General features: G+C 38.3%; 1 protein-coding gene across 4 annotated transcripts in view; it reads left to right on the top strand.

The window, feature by feature from the left end:
- Positions 1–19,987, top strand: part of LOC138820344 (intracellular hyaluronan-binding protein 4-like) — a 39,906-nt gene that overhangs the window by 12,420 nt on the left and 7,499 nt on the right. The window contains exons 3-4 of one of the 4 annotated variants that reach the window (XM_070011988.1): positions 278–328; positions 4,762–4,899. In XM_070011988.1, coding sequence (XP_069868089.1) covers positions 278–328; positions 4,762–4,834 — 124 coding nt within the window. In that variant the 3' untranslated portion in view covers positions 4,835–4,899. Of the gene's footprint in view, positions 1–273; positions 953–4,761; positions 4,900–19,987 lie in introns of those variants that run through there. The other 3 variants (XR_011369839.1, XM_070011989.1, XM_070011990.1) reach the window with 3 other exon arrangements.

Genomic DNA, 19,987 nt, shown 5'->3' with positions numbered 1-19,987 from the left:
AGTGTTTCACACGAGTTAACATAGCTGTTTTGCGAGACACCACCTTAACTTATAAATAGCTGAGTGTCCTGGTACATGCCTTTCACCTATGTGGGAAGCATAAATATGCGGTCCAGGCTGGCCTAATCAAAAGCAAGTATACAAAAGTAACAAAATAGCTGGACTCTAGTGGCTCACATCTGTAGTACTAGCTACTCAGAAGGCTAAGATCTGAGGATCACAGTTTGAAGTCAGCCCAGGCAGTAAAATCCATAATATTTTCTCTCCAATTAGCCAGATTAGAACTGAGGCCTAATACAGCAGCAGCTGTAAACAACAACAAAAAAAGGTAAGTAAAAGCTCAAGGTCCTGAGTGTAAGGACCAATACTGACACCAGAAAAAAATAAACAAGTAAATAATCAAAAGGAACTGGAGGCATGGTTCAAGTAGAGTGCCTTTGTAGCAAGCATACAGTCCTTAACTCAAGCCCCAGCACAGCAAAACAAAACAAAACCAAAACAGGTGAGTATATTGGATTCTTTAAAATTTTACTTTGAAGTTTTACACTAAGGAGCTAATTTTAGAGTAGGGATATAATTAGGGTTTTGATTTAGCATTATGAATTCTGTCTCTTAAATAGATTGAAACAGATTCTTAATTCTATGATCAGCTAAGTAGGCTATCATGAGACATGTGAAGAAAAGTCTAATATGATACATGATACCAAACTCTGGAAAGTTCTCTGGTGTGAAGTAATGCATAGGACTGGTGCATTCTACCATGTCTCCTGAGTCAGAGCAAAGCCTTCTACAAACGTAGTTATTATTTTGCTTATGCCTCCTGTTAGTAAGATAGTTCTGTATTCAGGGAGTCAAGTTTCTCAAAGTGTTTTGACTTCCTGCCATCCAAATTCATTTAGGACCCTGTCCGAAACAAAGTCTTAGTCAAAGAACATGGCTTTATAAGGCTGGAGTAAGGAACCATTTTCCACCAAGCGCTATTTGGATATTTATAACCTGTCATGTACTAAATGATTTTTCAGGCCTTATAGGGCCCATGGGTCAAGTGTACCTCATCCCTGCTAGAGTCAATTAGAAATAAGTAAATAAAGGACCTGTAGCAGAGAGCAGCACATCTGAAGTGGTGTGCATATGGTGACTAACTAGAAGGGACACATAAAACAGCAATGCACAACCTGGTGGATCTCTCACAAGGTTAGAGAAAGTTCTGGAAAAGCTCACTTTATTTTTTATTTTTGGTGATTATTTCAAATTTTCTCTGTAATGGCCACTTTTATATGTAAAGCTTCTTGGAGCAGAACTAAATTTTTGAAAGGTTTATGTATTTTTTCTCTACTCAGACTTTTATTCTATGGAAAAAATGAAATTTTTGTTCAAATGCAGAAACCGTCGTTGCCATCATTTTTAAAAAGTATGGAACTTTAAAAAGTATAATTGAACATGTCAGTTTTTCTTTTTTTAATAAGTATGGTAGGCTTAAAAAGATAGATTTTTGTGACATGAAAATCTGTCTGTGAAGTGAAATAACATATGTAATGGTAGGGGCACAGGGATATGAGACAATGAAGTGACTTTTCTTTATTTCTTTTAAAGTAATTTGATTTATAAAAACATGGCAAGAATTACATAAAGTATTCTCTTATACCCTTCATTTGGATTCCCTGAATATCAACTTCTTAACATATTTGCTTTACCATTCTCTCCTTTTCTACAGTTTTCTCTTTGTCATTTAGAAATAAGATTTGTGAGTGTTCCTTTATCCCTAAATACTTTATGTATTTGCCAAAAACCATGAGAGAATTATTAAAGTAATTAATATTGATATAGCACTATTATCTGATTCTTTAAATTATTTAATTTGCATTCAAATTTCACGAAGTGTTCTATCTTCTTTAATCTGGAATAAAGTGTAGACCAGTTATTTTTGTAGCATACGTATTTCTCACATGACCCATTGAGAGGACACAACTTCTGATACTCCTACCAAATGTAAATGGCAGTGTTCTCTGGTTTTCTGGTGGTTAATTGGAGATAAGGGTCTCACGAACTTTCCTGCATAGGTTGTCTTTGAACCACAATTCTCAGATCTCAGCCTCCTGAGTAGCTCGATTACACGTGTGAGCCACTGACACCCAGCTCAGGTTTCATGATCCATATGTTAATCTTCTGCATTTTGTGTTGGAGTTTGTCAAGAATTAAACTTCTTGAGTACAAGATTATTTAATTTTCATCAAGTTTTAAAATACAGAAGACCTGGTGTGCTGCTTCACACCTGTTGTTCTAGTAATTATGAGGCTGAAGCAGGATAATTGCAAGTTTGTATCCTGGGTTAGATTAGGAAGACTACGTTTCAAAAAATGCAAACTCAAAACAACAACAACAACAACAACAACAACAACAAAAGAAATGGGAAAAAAGTATATGGAATATATACTGTTTTCAAGGATTACAATATACACAGGGATGATTTTAGGCTTGGTTTCTATCATTAATATATTTGAGAAGACTTTGGTGTTTTGTTGTTATCTGATCTAGATTTCTATAAATGTAGGACTGATTTTCACTGATGTTGTTTCCCATGTATGTGTTTGCTGTTCAAGTATTGTGTAGACTTTTTTTTAAAGATTTGTGTTACAAACAACCGAGAATAGCCAAAGCAATTATAGGCAAAAGAAACATGAAGGACAAATCACGATACCAGATTTCAAGCTCTTCTACAGAGCCATAATAACAAAGACAGCTTAGTATTGGCACAAAAACAGACCCGAAGAGCAATGGAACAGACTAGAAGATCCAGAAGTAAAATCACATACCTATATTCATCTGACACTTGACAAAGGAGCCAAAGACATACAGTGGAAGAACTAGTGGTGCTGGGAAAACAAGGTGGCCACATGCACAAAACTAAAAGAGGACCCCAACCTGTCTCCATGCACTAGCATCAACTCAAAATGAATTGAAGACCTTCCCATCAAACCTGAACCTGTGAAACTATTGCAGGACAGAGTAGGAGAGACAGTTGAACTTACAGGCACAGGCAGGAACTTCCTGAACAAAGTCCCCGGGTCACAACAAATTGGAGACTCGAAGAATGGGACTATCTTAAAACAAAATTTCAGCATCGATGAAGAAATAGAAACCAAACTAGAAAGATAACCAAGTAAATGGGAAAAAATATTCACCAGCAATAGATCAGAGAAAGGCCTAATATCCATTATATACAGGGAACGCAAGAAACTAAATCCTCCCAAATACAACCAAATATTAAATGGGAAAGCAGCTAAAGAGAAACTTCTCAGAAGAAGAGATACAAATGGCAAAGAAACACATGAAATGTTCATCATCCCTGGCCATAAAGGAAATGCAAATAAAAACACTGAGATACCACCTTACACCAGTCAGAATGGAACACATCCTAATGTCAGCCAATGACAAATGCTGGAGGGTATATGGAGAAAGAGGAACCCTTGCATTGCTAGTGGGAATGTACACTAACACAACCACTTTGGAAAGCAGTCTGAAGGGTCCTCAGAAAGCTAAATATAGACCTCCCATATGACCCAGCCATACCACTCCTAGGCATCTACCCTGAGCAACAGGAACCAGGATACAAGGACACATGCACCTCCATGTTTATTGCAGCACTGTTCACAATAGCTAAGATATGGAAACAACCCAGATGCCTCATTACAGATGAATGTATCAAAAATTTGTAGTACATACATACAGTGAAATATGCAGGCATTAGAAAGGATAAAATAATGGTATTCACCAGAAATTGATAGAATTAGAATAAATCATTTCAAGCAAGGTAAGCCAAGATCAGAGAGACAATTGGCACATGGCTTCCTGATATGTGAATGTTAAATCCAAAATGCAAAGAGATATGACAAAATAAACAGGATTCAAGAAACAAAGGACCTCTACTTAATTTGTCATATCATTCCTAAATGACTCCATGTTCTCGACCTTATATATGGTAGATAGATAGATAGATAGATAGATAGATAGATAGATAGATAGATAGATAGATAGATAGATAGATACCATATATATGTACCATATATATGTACCATATATATTTACCATATATATGTGCACATCTGAGGGGAGCTAGGAGCAGGACACAGAATCAGAGGAAAATAGGAGACTATATAACAGAGGGGCACATCAGCTACATTGGACATTGAATGAAAATGAACTAAGGAATTCAAGGGCAGCAATGGAAGGGAGAGAATTAGAGGGAAAGAGGGAGCAGCTTACACTAAACAAAAGGAAAGAAAGGTACATATCAACCGATTTGGAAGAAATAGTTGTATTGTCAAAACTTATAGAATTCACAAACTTTATAGACCATGATAATGACAATTTGCCTTGTAAAGGTTAAAATGTGTATATGACTTTAAGTATTACTATCCCACAATACTGTGAAATTTGTGAATTTTATGTAATCACTGAATCTCAATAAAAATTATTTTAAAAATTATTAGCCTTTGGACTATATTCTAACAATTCATAATGTGCTATGATTTTTTTCTGTATTTCTATGTCTAGTATAATTTACGTAAGGAATTTTGATAGGTTTCCCTTATTTGCAATATCTAGTATAGGTATGAGTCAAGCAGAAAAGGTCAGATAATGTGATGTTAGGAAAATGAACCCTTAAATATGTATTTTAATGTTTTCATTTCTTTCATGCATGTGTTTCTAACGCATTTATAAGATTATTTCTTTGTTGCTTTGTATGTCCCTCCCCCACAGTGTAACCCCCGCTTTCACTATATTTGATGTCAGTATAACATGTGGAGGAGATGGGGACAAACAAGTCGTTTAAGGATTCAGATGGACCTGTTGCAACAATGAGAAGTACAAAATGTCATGTCAAAACCAGCTTTACAATGTCGGTGTGGGGGGGGGGAGGGGGGTATATTTGGGTGGGGGGAGAGGGGTAAAATTGGGTGGGGGGAGGGGGGAGGCGGGGAAGGGAAGTGAAGGGTAAACAAAGGAGGAGGCTGCAATGCTTGGTAAGAAATGTATGCATTATCCTGCCCATGTAATTGTAGCCCCTCTGTACAGTATGTTCTCAAATAAAATAAAATACAATTAAAAAAAATAATTTCTCTTTTCTCAAAATTACATTAAATGCTAATAAAGAAAATTGGAAAAGAATAGAATTTTAAATCAGAAAAAAATGTTCTGTTTTAAAATTGGTTTGGGTTTTGTTAGAAGGTAGAAAAGCCAATGTAGAGAATTTATTTAGCATAATGTTTTATATGAAAAATGTAAGATTAATCTTCATTTCTGCATTTGTTTTCAAAAAAAGAAAATTGTAAATTCGATCTTTTTTTTTATTGTGGTAAGAATGGCTTTTCTTAGCCATGAGAGAATGGTAGGATAATTTACTGGTGCAAGTATTGAAGCTATTAATAATCCGGATTACTTGATTTCAGGATCCGTTTTTGTTTTGGTCAGTCATGGGGCTTGAACTCAGGGTTTGGGAACTTTCTGCGAACTTCTTTGCTCAAGGCTAGTGCTCTACCATTTTAAGCCACAGCTCTACTTTCAGTTTTCTGGTGGTTCATTGGAGATAAAATGTCTCTTAGACTTTCCTGCCTGGGCTGGCTTTGAACTTTGATCCTCAGATCTCTGTCTCCTTAATAGCTAGGATTATAGGCGTGAGCCACCGGCGCCCAGCCAGGATCTCTTTTAAATAAGTAATTTGTTTTTAGGGAAAATGTTTTGGAAAGCCTATACAAATTTAAAAAAGTTAATAAACAAGGTGTTAAAATGATTAAAAAGATGTATTCATTTAGAACTACATCTTGGAGTCTAGTAGAAAAAAAGTAGGTCCTCAGAAAGCACAAGGATGGGCAGAAGGGAAAGCGGGCAGGTGATTACACCACCAGATCCTGGTAGTGTACCACACCATACAGGAGCCTGGATGAGGCAGAACACGGGCAGAGGCTTGGGCTCTCTTATCATATTGCATTGTCATCTTTGACTAGACCAGTGGACAGGTTTGATTGAGACAGGCCGCTGAAAGGATGTGGAAGCCCAAAAGGGGGCATGAGAAGCAGAGGGAGAGGCGGTCCCAGGAATAGAGGTTTTGATGCATTTGACCACACACGGAAACAAGATTTTGAAACATACAGTGGGAATGATAAAACGTAAGTCATTTTATATGTGCTATTTTCTACATAAATTTCAATAATATATGAATCTGTTCATTATGTATGAATATTTAGCCAAATTCATATCAGTATGCTATTATGCTATTACTTTTTGAAAGGCTATCTTGGGACAACTTTTATGATCGCTTTTTCTGATGTAGAAATTGACTAGAGCGTCAGTAGTAGCTTAAAGGAATACTATTCATTTCTCTAGAGCTATTAGAACTGAAGACTGCATAGGTAGATATGGAGCTTGTACCTGGGGATTAGGTAAAGAGACCAGGTAAGGGGTGAATGTGTGTCTTCTGAGAGCCTACGATGTAGTGTAAATCTATGTACCTTTATTTGCTTTTATTGAGAATTGTGATCACTGAATTATGCTTTATAATTATGTATCCTTAAGCAGAGACTGATTTGGGGCTTTGATTTACTGACATAATATTTTTGGTGAAGGACCTAGGTGATAACTTTATATTTTTGGTTGTGGGGCTTGAACTCTGGGCCTTGGTGCTATCCCTCAGCTCTTCAGCTCAAGGCTAGCACTCTAGCCACAGTGCCACTTCCAGTTTTCAGTGATTTACTAGAGATAAGAGTCTTACAGACTTCCTTGCCTGGGCTGCCTTTGAACCATAATCCTCAGATCTCAGCCTCCTGAGAAGCTAGAATTACAGGCCTGAGTCACCGGTGCCCAGCTTCTAGGTGATAACTTTTTAAAACAAGTTTGCTCTGTTGCATTTAGATTTGAAACTGCTTTTAAGGATCTTTTCGTATTTTATATTAGCTAATGATTTGTGACAGATGTCTACATACTTGTTGATGCCCAAACAAGTATATGGCCTGGCATATTTATGTATGTCTTAATAAGCTTTCTTAATTCCCACATATTATATACTTTTTGGAGACCTTTCAGAGTCCTTTTAGCTTCTTGGTATTGCTTCTTACTTTATAGTCATTTGTAGATGTGGGTTGCAGCTCCAAGAGAAGTTTCTCCTGTATCTTCCTCCTGTTAGACATTTCTTTATGGTTTAATGATACTTTCGATCTTTGCCAGTTCTGCTAGAGTAGGTATGTATTTGGTTTTACAGGGGTGTTGACCTTCATGGTGTCTGCTGACCAAGTGGTAGGATTTACTGTAGGGTAAGGGATGATGTAGAGCAAGGAACTGTGCAAGACCAGCTTTCCATAAATTAGAAACTTGATGCATCTGTACTTCTATTCTTCTTCTTTTAAAGAGTCTAAGTTTTTATGCAATCTTGTTTTTATTTGTTGTTAGTATTATTCTGGATACAGACAGTTCCACGGTGACCTGGAGTTCTCTGTGTCCCAGGCTGGTCTCTAAATTGTTAGCTTACTACTGCCACCTCCTAAATGCTAGCATTACAGACATGTGCCACAATGCCAGGCAGAACTATACTTCTTTGAGTATCTGTTCTAAAAGACAAATGTATAAAATAATAATGCCAAATGTAACATTAGTTTTACTACCATTCTCTTCTATAGAACCTGAAGAGAAACTTTTTGAGTGGTTACTCAATCTGGAATTCCATATTCTCAATGATCTTTTTCTTACTTCAATTGTATGTATGTATCTAGATATACATATATACGCATATACACATAATATCTATATGTATGTATGAAGAGGTGGCTGTGTCACTTGTGGGGCTTCCAGGAGTGGTGTTGGCATTCATTTTGGGTTTCTTTGTGACAGGAATTTAGGTGTTGATAGTTAATAAATCAGTCTTAGAGTAAGACATTTTAATGTGTGAAGGATCTGGGGCTTGAACATAGGGCCTGGGTGTTCACCCTGAGCTTTTATGCTGAAAGCTAGCACTCTACCACTTGAGCCTTGTCTTCACTTCTGGATTTTTGGAGATAAGAGTCTCACTGATTTTCCTGCCCAGCCTGGCTTTGGACCACAATCCTCAGATCTCCGCCTCCTAAGTAGCTAAGATTACCAGTATAAGCCACCAGCATCAGGTAAGACTCACTTTTTGTGGTTTTGAGTTTGATTGTTGTTTAATTGTTTCTGTAGTTTTCAGAGCTGAGGTCTGAACTTAAATCCTTGCACTTGCCAGATGAGTTCTCTTACACTGAGCAAGTCTCCAGGCCCTCCTGTTGTTTTTAATCAGCTAATGTGCAGTCAGTGCTGTCATGTGAACTTTGGATCCATGCGGAAGTGAAAGCCAAGAGATGTGCAGTTCATCCCTTGTTCATGCTGAAAACACTGTAATGACAATTTGGAGTTTCCTAGGGCTGCCAGCTATTCAACAAATAAAGGATTGATATCCATCCTATATAAAGGGCTGAAATTAGACAGCAAAAAAACCCCAGAAATAATCTAATTACATAGTTTTCAGAAGAAGAAAAAGATGGCTAATAAAGTCATGAGGAAATGTTCAACAGCCTTAGCTATAATAGAGAACATGCAAATTAAAACTGCAATAAGATTAAATCTACTTCAGTTGGAATGACAGCCACCAAGAAAATGTGGTAAGATGAATTAGAAAAGGAATCTTTATACTCTTTTGGTGGGAATGCAAACTAGTGCAACCACTATGGATATCAGTCTAGAAACAGACCCTTCCAAAGACTCCATTATACCAATATGAGGCGTATGTCAGTAGAATATATCAATATACCTGAAAGATGCCAGCATAACTCATGTTTATTACAGCACTGTGCACAATAGCCAAATGATGGAATCAGACACCTGGAATCTTCTTGAACTGATAAAGAAGAAGTAATATAGATGTACCATGGAATGTTACACAGCCATGAAGGAAAATGAAATCATGTCGCTCTCAGAAAAGTGGATATAACAGAGGACATCATAATAAACCAAGCTAAAAATAAAAATAAAAAAAACACAAGATATGTGTTTGTTTCCGATATAGAAGCTAGGCCTAAAGAGCATATATATTCATAGACATGATTGTACCTTTGTGTATATGGGCAGATTTACAAATTGAGTCTACAGGACTGTTTAAGAGGGGAAGGGAAAGGGAAAAAGAGAGTGAATAATTTTGAGATACATTATAATTATATATGAACATAACATGAAAACTGTTGATCAATGGAAAGTTGGGGGGAGAGAGAGAGGCTGAGGCAGAGAACTAGCAAGAAGGTTGGCTAACTAAGGGGAAAGAGAATGAATATGGTTAAGTAGATTTTTGTCAAAGTAAAACTGAAACTTTTTGAAATTGTTTTAAGAAGAGGGAGAAGGATAACATTGTGTGGAAATGTCACAACAAAATCTCCCCTTGTATAACTAATATATAATAATTTTTTAAAGGAAGGGACTTGTTGCTCACATCTATACTCCTAGCTACTCAGGAGGTTGAGATCTGAGAATTAAAAGTTTGAAACCAGTTCAGGCAAATGAAACTGAGATAGATATTCGAATCTCTAGTTAAACAAGAAAAAAAAAAAAAAGCTGGACGTGAAAGTGTACCTCTAGTGATAGAGTGCCAGCCTTGAGAGAAAAAGCTGAGCGAGGGGAGAGAGAGAGAGAGAGAGAGAGACCCTAAATTCAAGACTCGGAACCCATACAACAAAAGAAAAACAAAACTAAAGTAGAATTTTATCAAAGTTCATGGCAAAAAGAAACTGTGAGGTTAAAAAATTGTTATTAAATTTTTTGTCAGTCATGGGGCCTGTAACCTTAGCCTAGGCACTGTCCCTCAACTCTTCAGCTCATGGGTTGTACTCTACCACTTTAGCCACAACAACACTTCCAACTTTTTCTGCTTATGTGGTGCTGAGGAATTGAACCCAGGGCCTCATGCATGCAAGGCATGCATCCACCTTCCCAGCAATTGTTATTAATTATTAAAGAGTTGTATAGAAGGGTTACCATTTCATAAGCATGTAATGAATTTTTTCTTTGGGGGCAATTTCACCCCTTCCTTTGTTATCTCCGTTTCCCTCTCCCATCTCTACCTACAAATTGTATAGTTCCACAGTTCATTTTCCTGTTAGTGTCTACTGAGTACCACTGCTGCATTTTTTCACCATTGGTTCTTCCATTGCTTTGCCTCCTATTACCCACCAAAGACAGCTAAAGGAAAAACAGGCAAAAAGCAAGAAACAAAGACCAAAAAGAAAAAAGAAAAAAACACCATCTTCATCAACAAGAGGAAAAAATATATTAAAAACTTGTTGCAATTTCCTGAAATTCCTGTTGATAAATATTATTTTATATGTTCACTGGCACAGAGGCATTCATTGCACCTTTGGGTCCCTTCCTTAAGAATACCTCTTTTAATTGTGAGTGTTTTTAAAAATTGAATGTTGTTTCTACATACTTAGAACAAAAAATATTTAAGTTGAGATGTATTTTATTAATGCAATATAATTTATATGTACTTTTAAACCTTAAAAAGCCATCACTGAAAATTTTTTTTCTGAACCAGGTTGTAAAAAATGCTGCATTCCATATGTGACTGTAAATTTTTTACAGCAGTGTTGGGAATTGAACTTGGCTTGTTATAACAAACACTCTGTCACTTAAGCCACAGCATTTTGTTGGTCTTCTACTGTAGTTCCAGGCCCAACATAGTCTTATTTTTAGGAAGTATTTTTAATACTTGTAGTTTAAGAATATTTATGGTTGAGGCTGGGAATGTGGCTTAGTGGTAGAGTGCTCACCTAGCTAGCATGAAGTCCTGTGTTGGATTCCTTAGTACCACATAAACAGAAAAGACCAGAAGTGGTGCTGTGTCTCAAGTGGCAGAGTGCTAGTAAAAGAAGCTCAGAAGCAGTGCTCTGGCCCTGAATTCAAGCTCCAGGACTGACCAAAAAAATAATATTTATGATGTCCTCTCTGTTTCCCTCTCTCTGTCTCTCTTTCTGTCTCTCATGTTGACCATGGTGCTTGAACTCAGGACCTGGATGCTTAAGACCAGTGCTTTACCTCTAGAGCCACCATTCTACTTCCTTTGTGGTGATTAACTGGAGTCTCACAAACCTTCCTGCCTGGACTAGCTTCAAATTGCAGTCCTCTGCTTCCTGAGTACTAGGATTACAGGTGTGAACACCTCAGTTTATGACTCCTTTAAGTAGCTGGAATTTTCTAAGATAAGAATTTTGATTTATTTATAGTCCATTCTCCCTCCCCCTCTCTCTCTCTTGGTTGTAGGGCTTGAACTCAGGACGTAGGCTAGTGCATTAAAGCAAGTGCTTTACCACTTTGAGCCACAGCTCCATTTCCAGTTTTCTCGTGATTAACTGGAGATAAGACTCACACATACTTTCCTGCCTGGATGGCTTTGAACTGTGATTCTCAATCTCAGCCTTATGAGTAGCTAGGAGTATAGGCATGAGCCACTGTTGCCTGGCATATAGCCCATTCTTATTTTATGGAATTTTCTAGTGATAAAATTAATTTTCATATTCTGGAAATTTATATGGATGAAAAATTCATTTTACTGTGGCAACTGTATGTGCACATAACTCCTTGAAAAGCAAACACTTAAGAAATAAGACACTAAATTTGAGCTCAGTGACCCCCACTTGTAATTTCTAGAAACTTGGGAGGATCATGGTTTGAGGTTATCTGGGGGAAAAGACTGAATATCAACAAGCCAGACATGGGGATATACATCTGTAATCTCAGCTATGCAGAAAGCATAAGTAGGAAAATTTTGCTTCAGTGCAATGCTCTTAAGTTTAAAATTTAATAAAACATTTTTTTAGAAAAAGAAGAAATGGGCCATTAAAATTTGCTTTTGCAATCTTATGGTTGTAAAAGCATTAGTGTAAACGCATTCATATGACTGCAGAGGCTTTTGCTGTTTTTCAATGGCGTGGAGTTAATGGCCTTGAAGGAAGAGGACTCAGTGGAGGAGACCCTGTGTGTCCTGGATGAAGAGTCTCCAACTAAGTAGGGTGTTTCACGTATTTTCCTCATTAGGTTGTAATCTTTTCATACATCTTAATGTATTAATAAGGAGCAATCCAGCTCAAGCTATCTAATGAGTAATTTTTTTAGCATAATCATCTTATTTGGGTTCTAAAACTTGCATTCCCATTTTTTTCTGTCTTAACAGTAGATAGCATTGTGTCTTGCATTATGACCATAGTCATTCTCAGTTTCCTTTTAAAAATATTTTTGTTATCTTTAGGTAGTTGTACAAAGCAGTTGATGAATACAATGTGTCTTGATCAATGTTACCTTTTCAGCATTCTCCCCCAATTCTCCAAGCCACCCCTTCCTTTACTTATCTTAATTCTAGGTTATGTATGGAAAGTTTTGCAATTTACCAAAGCTGTTTTTGTGTACTCTGCATCTTGATTTGTGTCACATCTTCACACACACCCTTTTGACATACCCTTTCCCTTATTATGTCTCAATTCTGTGGCTTGGATTCTTGCCTGCATTCTCCAACCTTCCCCCTTCATCAACCCCTTCCTTCTCCTCCCCTCCCCCTTCCCTTCTTACTAGCACCCATTTCCTGGTTCTTATTTTGCTGGGCTTTGACTTAAAATCTACACAATTGCTAATGAGTGGTTTTTTTAGGTACTGGGATTTGAACTGGAGCCTTGAGCTCTTGCTCAGCTTGCTGACAGCTAGTGCTGTACCTCCTGGTTTCTGGTGGTTATTTTGGAGATGGAGTCTAGTAGACTTTTTGCCTGGGCCAGCTTCAAACCGCAATCCTCTGTATCTGTCTTCTGAAGAGCTAACATGAAGCATGACCCACTTGTGTCTACTTCTAATGGGTTTTAATGAAATTAATGGGTTAAATTCAAATATTCTGTTCTTTACCCACCTCTTTCCATCAGTAGCTGTTCAACTCATTTTTTTCTGTTCCTGTTATTATCACCAAGTCCCTCTTTTCTCTCTTTACTTCTTGTTGCTTAGGTGCCTGGTCCGTATCTAGCAGGTTTATACCTTAAGTCCACTTTTCCTTTGGAGTTCGTATGGGATCTCGCTTAGCCAAACCCCAGCAGGATGACTTCTCACAGTTGTGCTACGTGCCTGTACCCACAGGCAGGCACTGTAATCATTTGAAATCTCTGCAAGGCTTGACCCCCAGTATTCTAAAATGAGTCCTCAGTTCCACATAGCAATCTGTTTCAGGGTTTCACTTTTACCACCTTACAGCTTAGTCCTTCTTATCTACTCAGAACTCTGACACTACCCTTTCCCTTTTGCCCCACACCTCCTCTTTCATTCTCCCTGTGCAGCTTTGTGTGATAAACAAGGTGGGAGTCATCAGATGGGAACTTCACAGTTTTTTCCCTGTCAAAGGTACAAACCTGTCTATAGCCACTCATCTCCTAAGTTCCTGCCTTCCTGGTAAAAGCCCATCTTCTCACAGCTCTTAGAGCTTTTGGTCTTCTCTCTCTACTTCATAGAAGCTTCATATGTCAGGTTTTTCCCTTCTGTATTCATCTCATTTCTCCCTGCTCTGGTCTTGGAATCAACAGTTTAAACACAGTCATTCTCATGCTGGTTCTGGGACTTGAACTCAGAGATGCGTGTTGTCACTTGGATTTTTGCTCATGACTGCTAGAGCCATGCCTCCAGTTTTGCTATTTTTGCTGGTTAATTGGAGATAAGAGTCTGAAGGATTTGTGTACCCAGGCTGGTTTCGAACTGTGGTTCTCAGATCTCAGCCTCCTGAGTAGCTAGGCTTACAGGTGTGAGGCACTGGTGCTTGGCACTCAGAAATCTGCTGACCCTTCTCTTGAGCCTCCATTCTCTCATGATTCCCTCTTTCTGAGTTGTGTGCACTCTTTCTTCATTTACATACCCCATCTTCATTCCTCACTTCACTCTTGCCCTCTTTGTGTTCTGGAAGCTGTCACCATGTCTCCTGATGTAATGGATGTTTCAACCTGAGTCTTCTTGGTTCTCAGAATCATTGGACTTTATTGATTTCTTAAACATGTCCTCTAACTGGCTTCTGATATCACAGTACTGGTTTTCCTTCTGTGTCTCAACATCTCCTTTAAAGGCTCATCCTTGCCTTGTAGGTCTTTTAAAATGCCATCTCTTTCAGCTTCTCTTCTTCTAGAGCCCGTTTGTGGGATCTTATGTATCCTGTGCCTTAAACTGTCATGTATATCTCCAGAATTATCTCTGAGTCCTTCCTTCAGTATAATTCTGGCCACCTCCCCTGATCCCATATATTCCTTGTACTCCACATCTCCAGGATTTAGCAAATTACTTTCATTACAAGCCTCTGAGCCTCCTCAGTTGTTTCCACAAAGTAGAAGCCTAGGAATAACCTATGGAACTCCCTTTGTGACTCCCTCTCCAAAATTCAATCCGTCCCTCTGTTCTGTGTGATTTGTACCATACCTCCAACAGCACAGTCATCTGGCTGTCACATGGCTCCCTGCATTTTCACCTTGTGTACCAAAGTGGCATTCAGACTGCTGTTCCCTCTACCTCACTGCATACCTCCCCCCAGTGATTTCCTTCTCTTTTTTAGTTTCTGACCTGACCTACACAGTCCTACATGGTCATTCCCCCATAGGACCCGCAGTTCCACCCGTGCCTTCCCTGGGTTCACCTCATGTCTCCTATTTTTAATCTCAGACATATACCTGTCCTCTCCTACTATCCTCACATCTGACATGCTTTCACAAGTATTGATTTCCTGTTCTCTATACTTCTTCCACTCATCTTCACCTTCAAACCATTAGAACTTTTAAGGAAGCGTGTCTAAAGAGCATAGACTTGGATGCAGAGTGCTGAGTACAAATTGTAGCTCCACCACTCACCAGACTGGAAAATTTATTTAATCTTTCTTCAGTAGTTCTGTTTTCTTCATCTGTAAAATGGTAATAATACAGTACTTATGCTACAGAGTTGTTATAAGGAGTGTGTGTATGTGTAAGGGAGAGAATGTACACATAATGCCTAGCATCTGGTTAGCACTATAGAAATATCACTGTGAATATATATATATATATGTATATATAGATAGATAGATAGATATATAGATAGATAGATAGATAGATAGATAGATATAGATATAGATATAGAAATAACAATGTTATCACTGTGACTTATAAGAATAAAAAGGCCACAATGATTGGTGATTATCAGAAGAATTAATTTGCTATTCAAAGTTGATGGGAAGCTGCTTTGTTCTCATAACTCCACATTTCTCCCATGATCACTCACCTCCCACCCCTCCCACCTCCGGGTCCTTCCTGGTTTTCAGGAGTACTTCATCCCTGACCCCATCTGAAGTGCAAGACCAAAGCCGGGCACTGATGGCTCACTCTTGTCATCCCAGTTACTTAGGAGGCTCAGATCTGAGGATCACAATTCAAAGCCAGCTCAGGCAGGAAAAGTCCATGAAACACTTATCTCCAATTAACCACCAGAAAACCGGAAGTGGCACTGTGGCTCAAGTGGTAGAGAAGTAGCCTTGAGCTGAAGGGCTGAGAGACAGCACCTAGGCCCAGAGTTAAAGCCCTATGACTGACAAAAGAAAAGCAAAGGGAAGTTCACGACTAGGATGATACCTCAGTTAGAAAATCCCAAATGGAATATAAATTCCAAACAGAACAGTTTGGATAATAAATCCCCAATAGGACCAGATGAAGGATCTCCAAGAAGAGTATAACAACTCTTTCCTGATCTCTTCTTCCAGCCCAATCCTTTTATCTATCCAAAGACCTATATTAAGGACTTACTTCTCCCGTCTTGTCCCAAACTTCTTATATACCTAAGGATGGAATATGAAAGATTGACCACCCCCCTACTGTCCCAGGTGCATATGGACACCAAGCAAAACCCAGGTATGTGTGGACTTGATGTGCAGGCAGGGCAGTCTGACCCAAGCCTGGCCTCCAACATTCCACTGTGAGCTGATTGAATGTCCCCATCTCTCAGCCCTAATAGCCTTTTGATAACCTCCTTGATAACCTCTGCCCCCTGACTGAGACTCCACAAAAGTCCACCTCCAACCCCACCTCCTTGTAGCCTCCATTCCTCCAGGAAGTTTGGTTGCCCCTTATTGATTCTCAGTAAGTAGTCCTAGCCTGTCAAGATGGAGAGTCCACCACCATGCCATACCACCAGCCGACAAGGAGTGGGTGAGGCTGTAAGAGCTGTTATAAGTTTATATCAGCTTTTAAGATTTACTACATTCTTTTTTCTTTTCTATTTTAAAGATTTTATTGTGAAAATATCATACAGAGGGGTTACAATTACATGGGAAATGTAATGAGTATATTTCTTTTCAAGCATTGTTGCCTCCTCCTTTGTTTCCCCTTCCTATCCCTTCCCATCTTGCCCCTCTGCCCGGCCAAAGTTGTAAAGATAGTTTTCAACATAATGGCTTGTATATATCATTGTTGCAATGGGTCCACCTGTATCCCTATTTAAATGGGTTGTTTTTGCCTTCTCCTACACAATTCATACCAACATCAAATACAATGAAAGCAAGGGTTATTCCCTGTGGGCTGGTGGTATGGCATGGTGGTAGAACTCTTGTCTAGCATGTAAAAGTCCCTGAGTGTTACAAAAAAAAAACAAACATAAGCCTCAATCCATTGTATCTGGCCAGAATATATTGAATTTTGCATGCCACTATAAGAAACAATTTTGTTTTGAGGTTGGAAATTGGTTATATTACCTAAATGATTAGCAGATATCCTTTTATTTATTACACATGATGTTCTCACTTCACTTCTTTTACTTGTATGTTTTGATATAAAATCAGAAATATGAAATATTCAGATGATGTGGGAGAGAAAGGATGTTTTAATTTGGCACTGATTGGAGTGGGAGGAGATTGAAATCAAGTGAATGCATGGCACATTTCAGTTTTCATAATAACCTAAACATCTCCCCAGTTTGTACAGAAATTTGACACTCAAGCATATCATAACTTTGCATAATACATATTTTCATTGACGACTTTCTTTCTGAGAATGACTAAACATGAAAATATAGTACTGACTTCTATCAAGGATCTTTCTGTTTTACTTCTAAATTAAACTTCTGAAAAATTTTAAAGGCTAAAACACATGAAAACCTGAGAAAAACTGAGTTCACAGTCACTGAATTATATACAAGGAAAGAAGAAACAACATTTTTAAGTATCAGACCTAAATAAATAGGATAACACAATAGATTTAAATTGTACAAAGGAAACCATTAAAAACAAAGACATCAGAGTAAGGAAAACAACTATAAAATTAATCTTTAATTCTTATTACTTTTTGTATATTAAATATTGTAAATATTTTTTGAAAAGATGGAGAGTCCAACCTGCTCCTATCTCTTTTTCTATTTTTCTTAACAAAAACTACAAAATATGTTGGAAAAATAGGATTAATATTTAATATGATGAATTAAGCCATGAGTTGTCTAAAGAGATATAAATTTATATGAATGTTGGGAAATTATGTGAACTGGATACCTCTGGGAACACATAATATTCTTTCTGAACCAATGAACATTTATATATAGTTGGGTGATATAAGGGTGAGTAACAGAATGAATTATAACATCATCCTAACCTTCATATTTATGGAGATACTGTAGCATTCATAAAAGACTAACGATTGTGTGATCTATCTGAGAGATGGCAATCTCCATGAGGTCTAGTCAACAAATCTCTGCTGACTATAGCTGTTACTAAGCATCTAGTTGAACTCCTGGTGCTGCCCTATAGAGTAGCCACGTTGGACAACCATGCTGAGAAATCCTTGTTTCTGTACTCCCTTGTCAAGCTTTTGAAAGTTGGAAAAACTATATCAAATGACAGTAACACTGGCTGATCTCAGTCTTGCCTAATACTGATTTAACATTGCTGCTTTCAATAATATATAATGTGCACTTCTCAGTTATATAAATTCTAGATGGATACTGTTTTCTTTTTACTGACAATCACAGTTGCTCTTCTTTTTTGATGTTGCTTCCTTAGAGGAAGTTGAAATGTTCCTTGTCCCATATGTTCAATAATATGTGAGGATAACTGTCACTACTTGTATTTTGTTATAAAAAATAACATTTCCTAAGTATTACTGTGTGCCAACATCTTCTCTTTATAGAACTTCTGTGTATTAATTCACTGAACTCTGGATTGCTCTGAGCAGTTAACTGTTAACTTTCTTACATGGAAGCACAGGGGTTAAACAACTTATTAGTAAGTACTCAGAAAAAATTTGAGTCTAACAGTACATCAGACAGAGAATGGTAGGAATCGTTCATTGGCATTCAGATGATCATCCTGTTAGGGACTTCCCTTAGCTGGGCACAGGTTGCTCAGGCCTATAATCCTAGCTCCTCAGGAGGCTGAGATCTGAGGATTGATATTCAAAGACAAGCCCAGGCAGGAAACGTCATGTAGAGCTCTATCTCCGAAGTAACCACCAGAAAACCTGAAGTGGCACTTTGGCTTCAAATTGGTAGAGCACTAGTCCTTGAGCAAAAATACTCTGGGTCAGCTCCCAGCCTCTGAGTCAAGCCCCAATGGACAACACACACAGAACACACAGCACACACACAACACACAGCACACACAGAGAGAGAGAGAGAGAGAGAGAGAGAGAGAGAGAGAGAAGAGAGAGAGAGAGAGAGAGAGAGAGAGAGAGAGAGAGAGAGGGGAAGAGAGAGAGAGAGAGAGAGAGACGAGAGAGAGAGAAGAGAGAGACGAGAGAAAGAGAGAGAGAGAGAGAGAGAGAGAGAGAGAGAGAAAAAAGAGAAGATATCGGTTCTGTCATCTTGGGGATTGCCAGAAGGATCACTGATTATTTCCCTAGATAAGATTGATGGAACAACCACCTCATTCCTTCCCTTCATGAAAAGAAAATGTTGGGAATATGTTTCCTTCCTTGTTAGCTTGTACCAGGGTTTGAACTCAAGGATTCAGCTTGCTTGCTTGTCACTCTACCACTTAAGTCGTGCTTCCAACCTAGCTTTTTTTGTTGGTCATGGGGCTTGACCTCTGGGCCTAGGCGCTGTTCCTGAGCTCTTCAAGTCAAGGCCAGTGCTCTACCACTTGAGCCACAGTGCCACTTCCGGTTTTTTTACTGGTTATTTGGAGATGAGTCTAACATACGTTACTCCCTGGGCTGGCTTTGAACCACGATCCTCAGATCTCAGCCTCCTGAGTAAGGAGGATTACAGGTATGTATCACCAGTGCCGGTCCAGCTAATCTTTTCCTGGTTATTTGTGAAATGGAATCTTGTATACTTGTTATTCACAAAAGCTCAATTTTCCTATATAGGACTGTAGTTACGAGCCACCGTGGCCTAGCTGAGTAAGTATTAATACAAGGTATCTATCTTCTATTGCATTTTGTTTCCAAGTGTATTCATATAAACAGTGCAGATTTTGCATATTTATGTGTTAGGTTAAATTTGCTTGCCTCAGTCATATCTGGTTAGTAACTTTTGCTTAGTTCTAGGGCCCACTTTCTTTGGTTCACTGTATTTTTCCTATATTCAGGTAGAAAGGTACCTTACTGAAAATGTGGATTTGTGGACTGGTGTTTTAGGTATTCTCTTAGAATATCACAACTCTTTTTCTAAGCCCCATTACCCTCTTACTCCCTAAATCTCAGTGTAGTACAAAGGTGAAGGCTTTAGAGATACAATGCAGTATCCTTGTGGTACCCTGGAGCCCCTGCAAGGTCACCACACGGACCTCTGATGGGTCTTCGTGGGCTGGTGATGGGGACCTTCCCAGGACACACATTCAGAAGTTCCACTCCCCTTCTTGGGACCGGAAGCAACATGTGCCACATATACTTTCTATTTTCTAATATTTTCCTTCAGTGATATAAACAGAACCAGAACATAGAAATATTATGTTTTATTACAGCAATATATATTAACTATA

The sequence above is a fragment of the Dipodomys merriami genome, unplaced genomic scaffold (assembly GCF_024711535.1).
Source record: "Dipodomys merriami isolate MVZ:Mamm:240054 unplaced genomic scaffold, mDipMer1.0.p SCAF_864, whole genome shotgun sequence".
Taxonomy (NCBI): Eukaryota; Metazoa; Chordata; class Mammalia; order Rodentia; family Heteromyidae; genus Dipodomys; species Dipodomys merriami.
The sequence above is the reverse complement of the archived record's forward strand: the minus strand, read 5'-3'. Positions and strand labels throughout refer to the sequence as shown.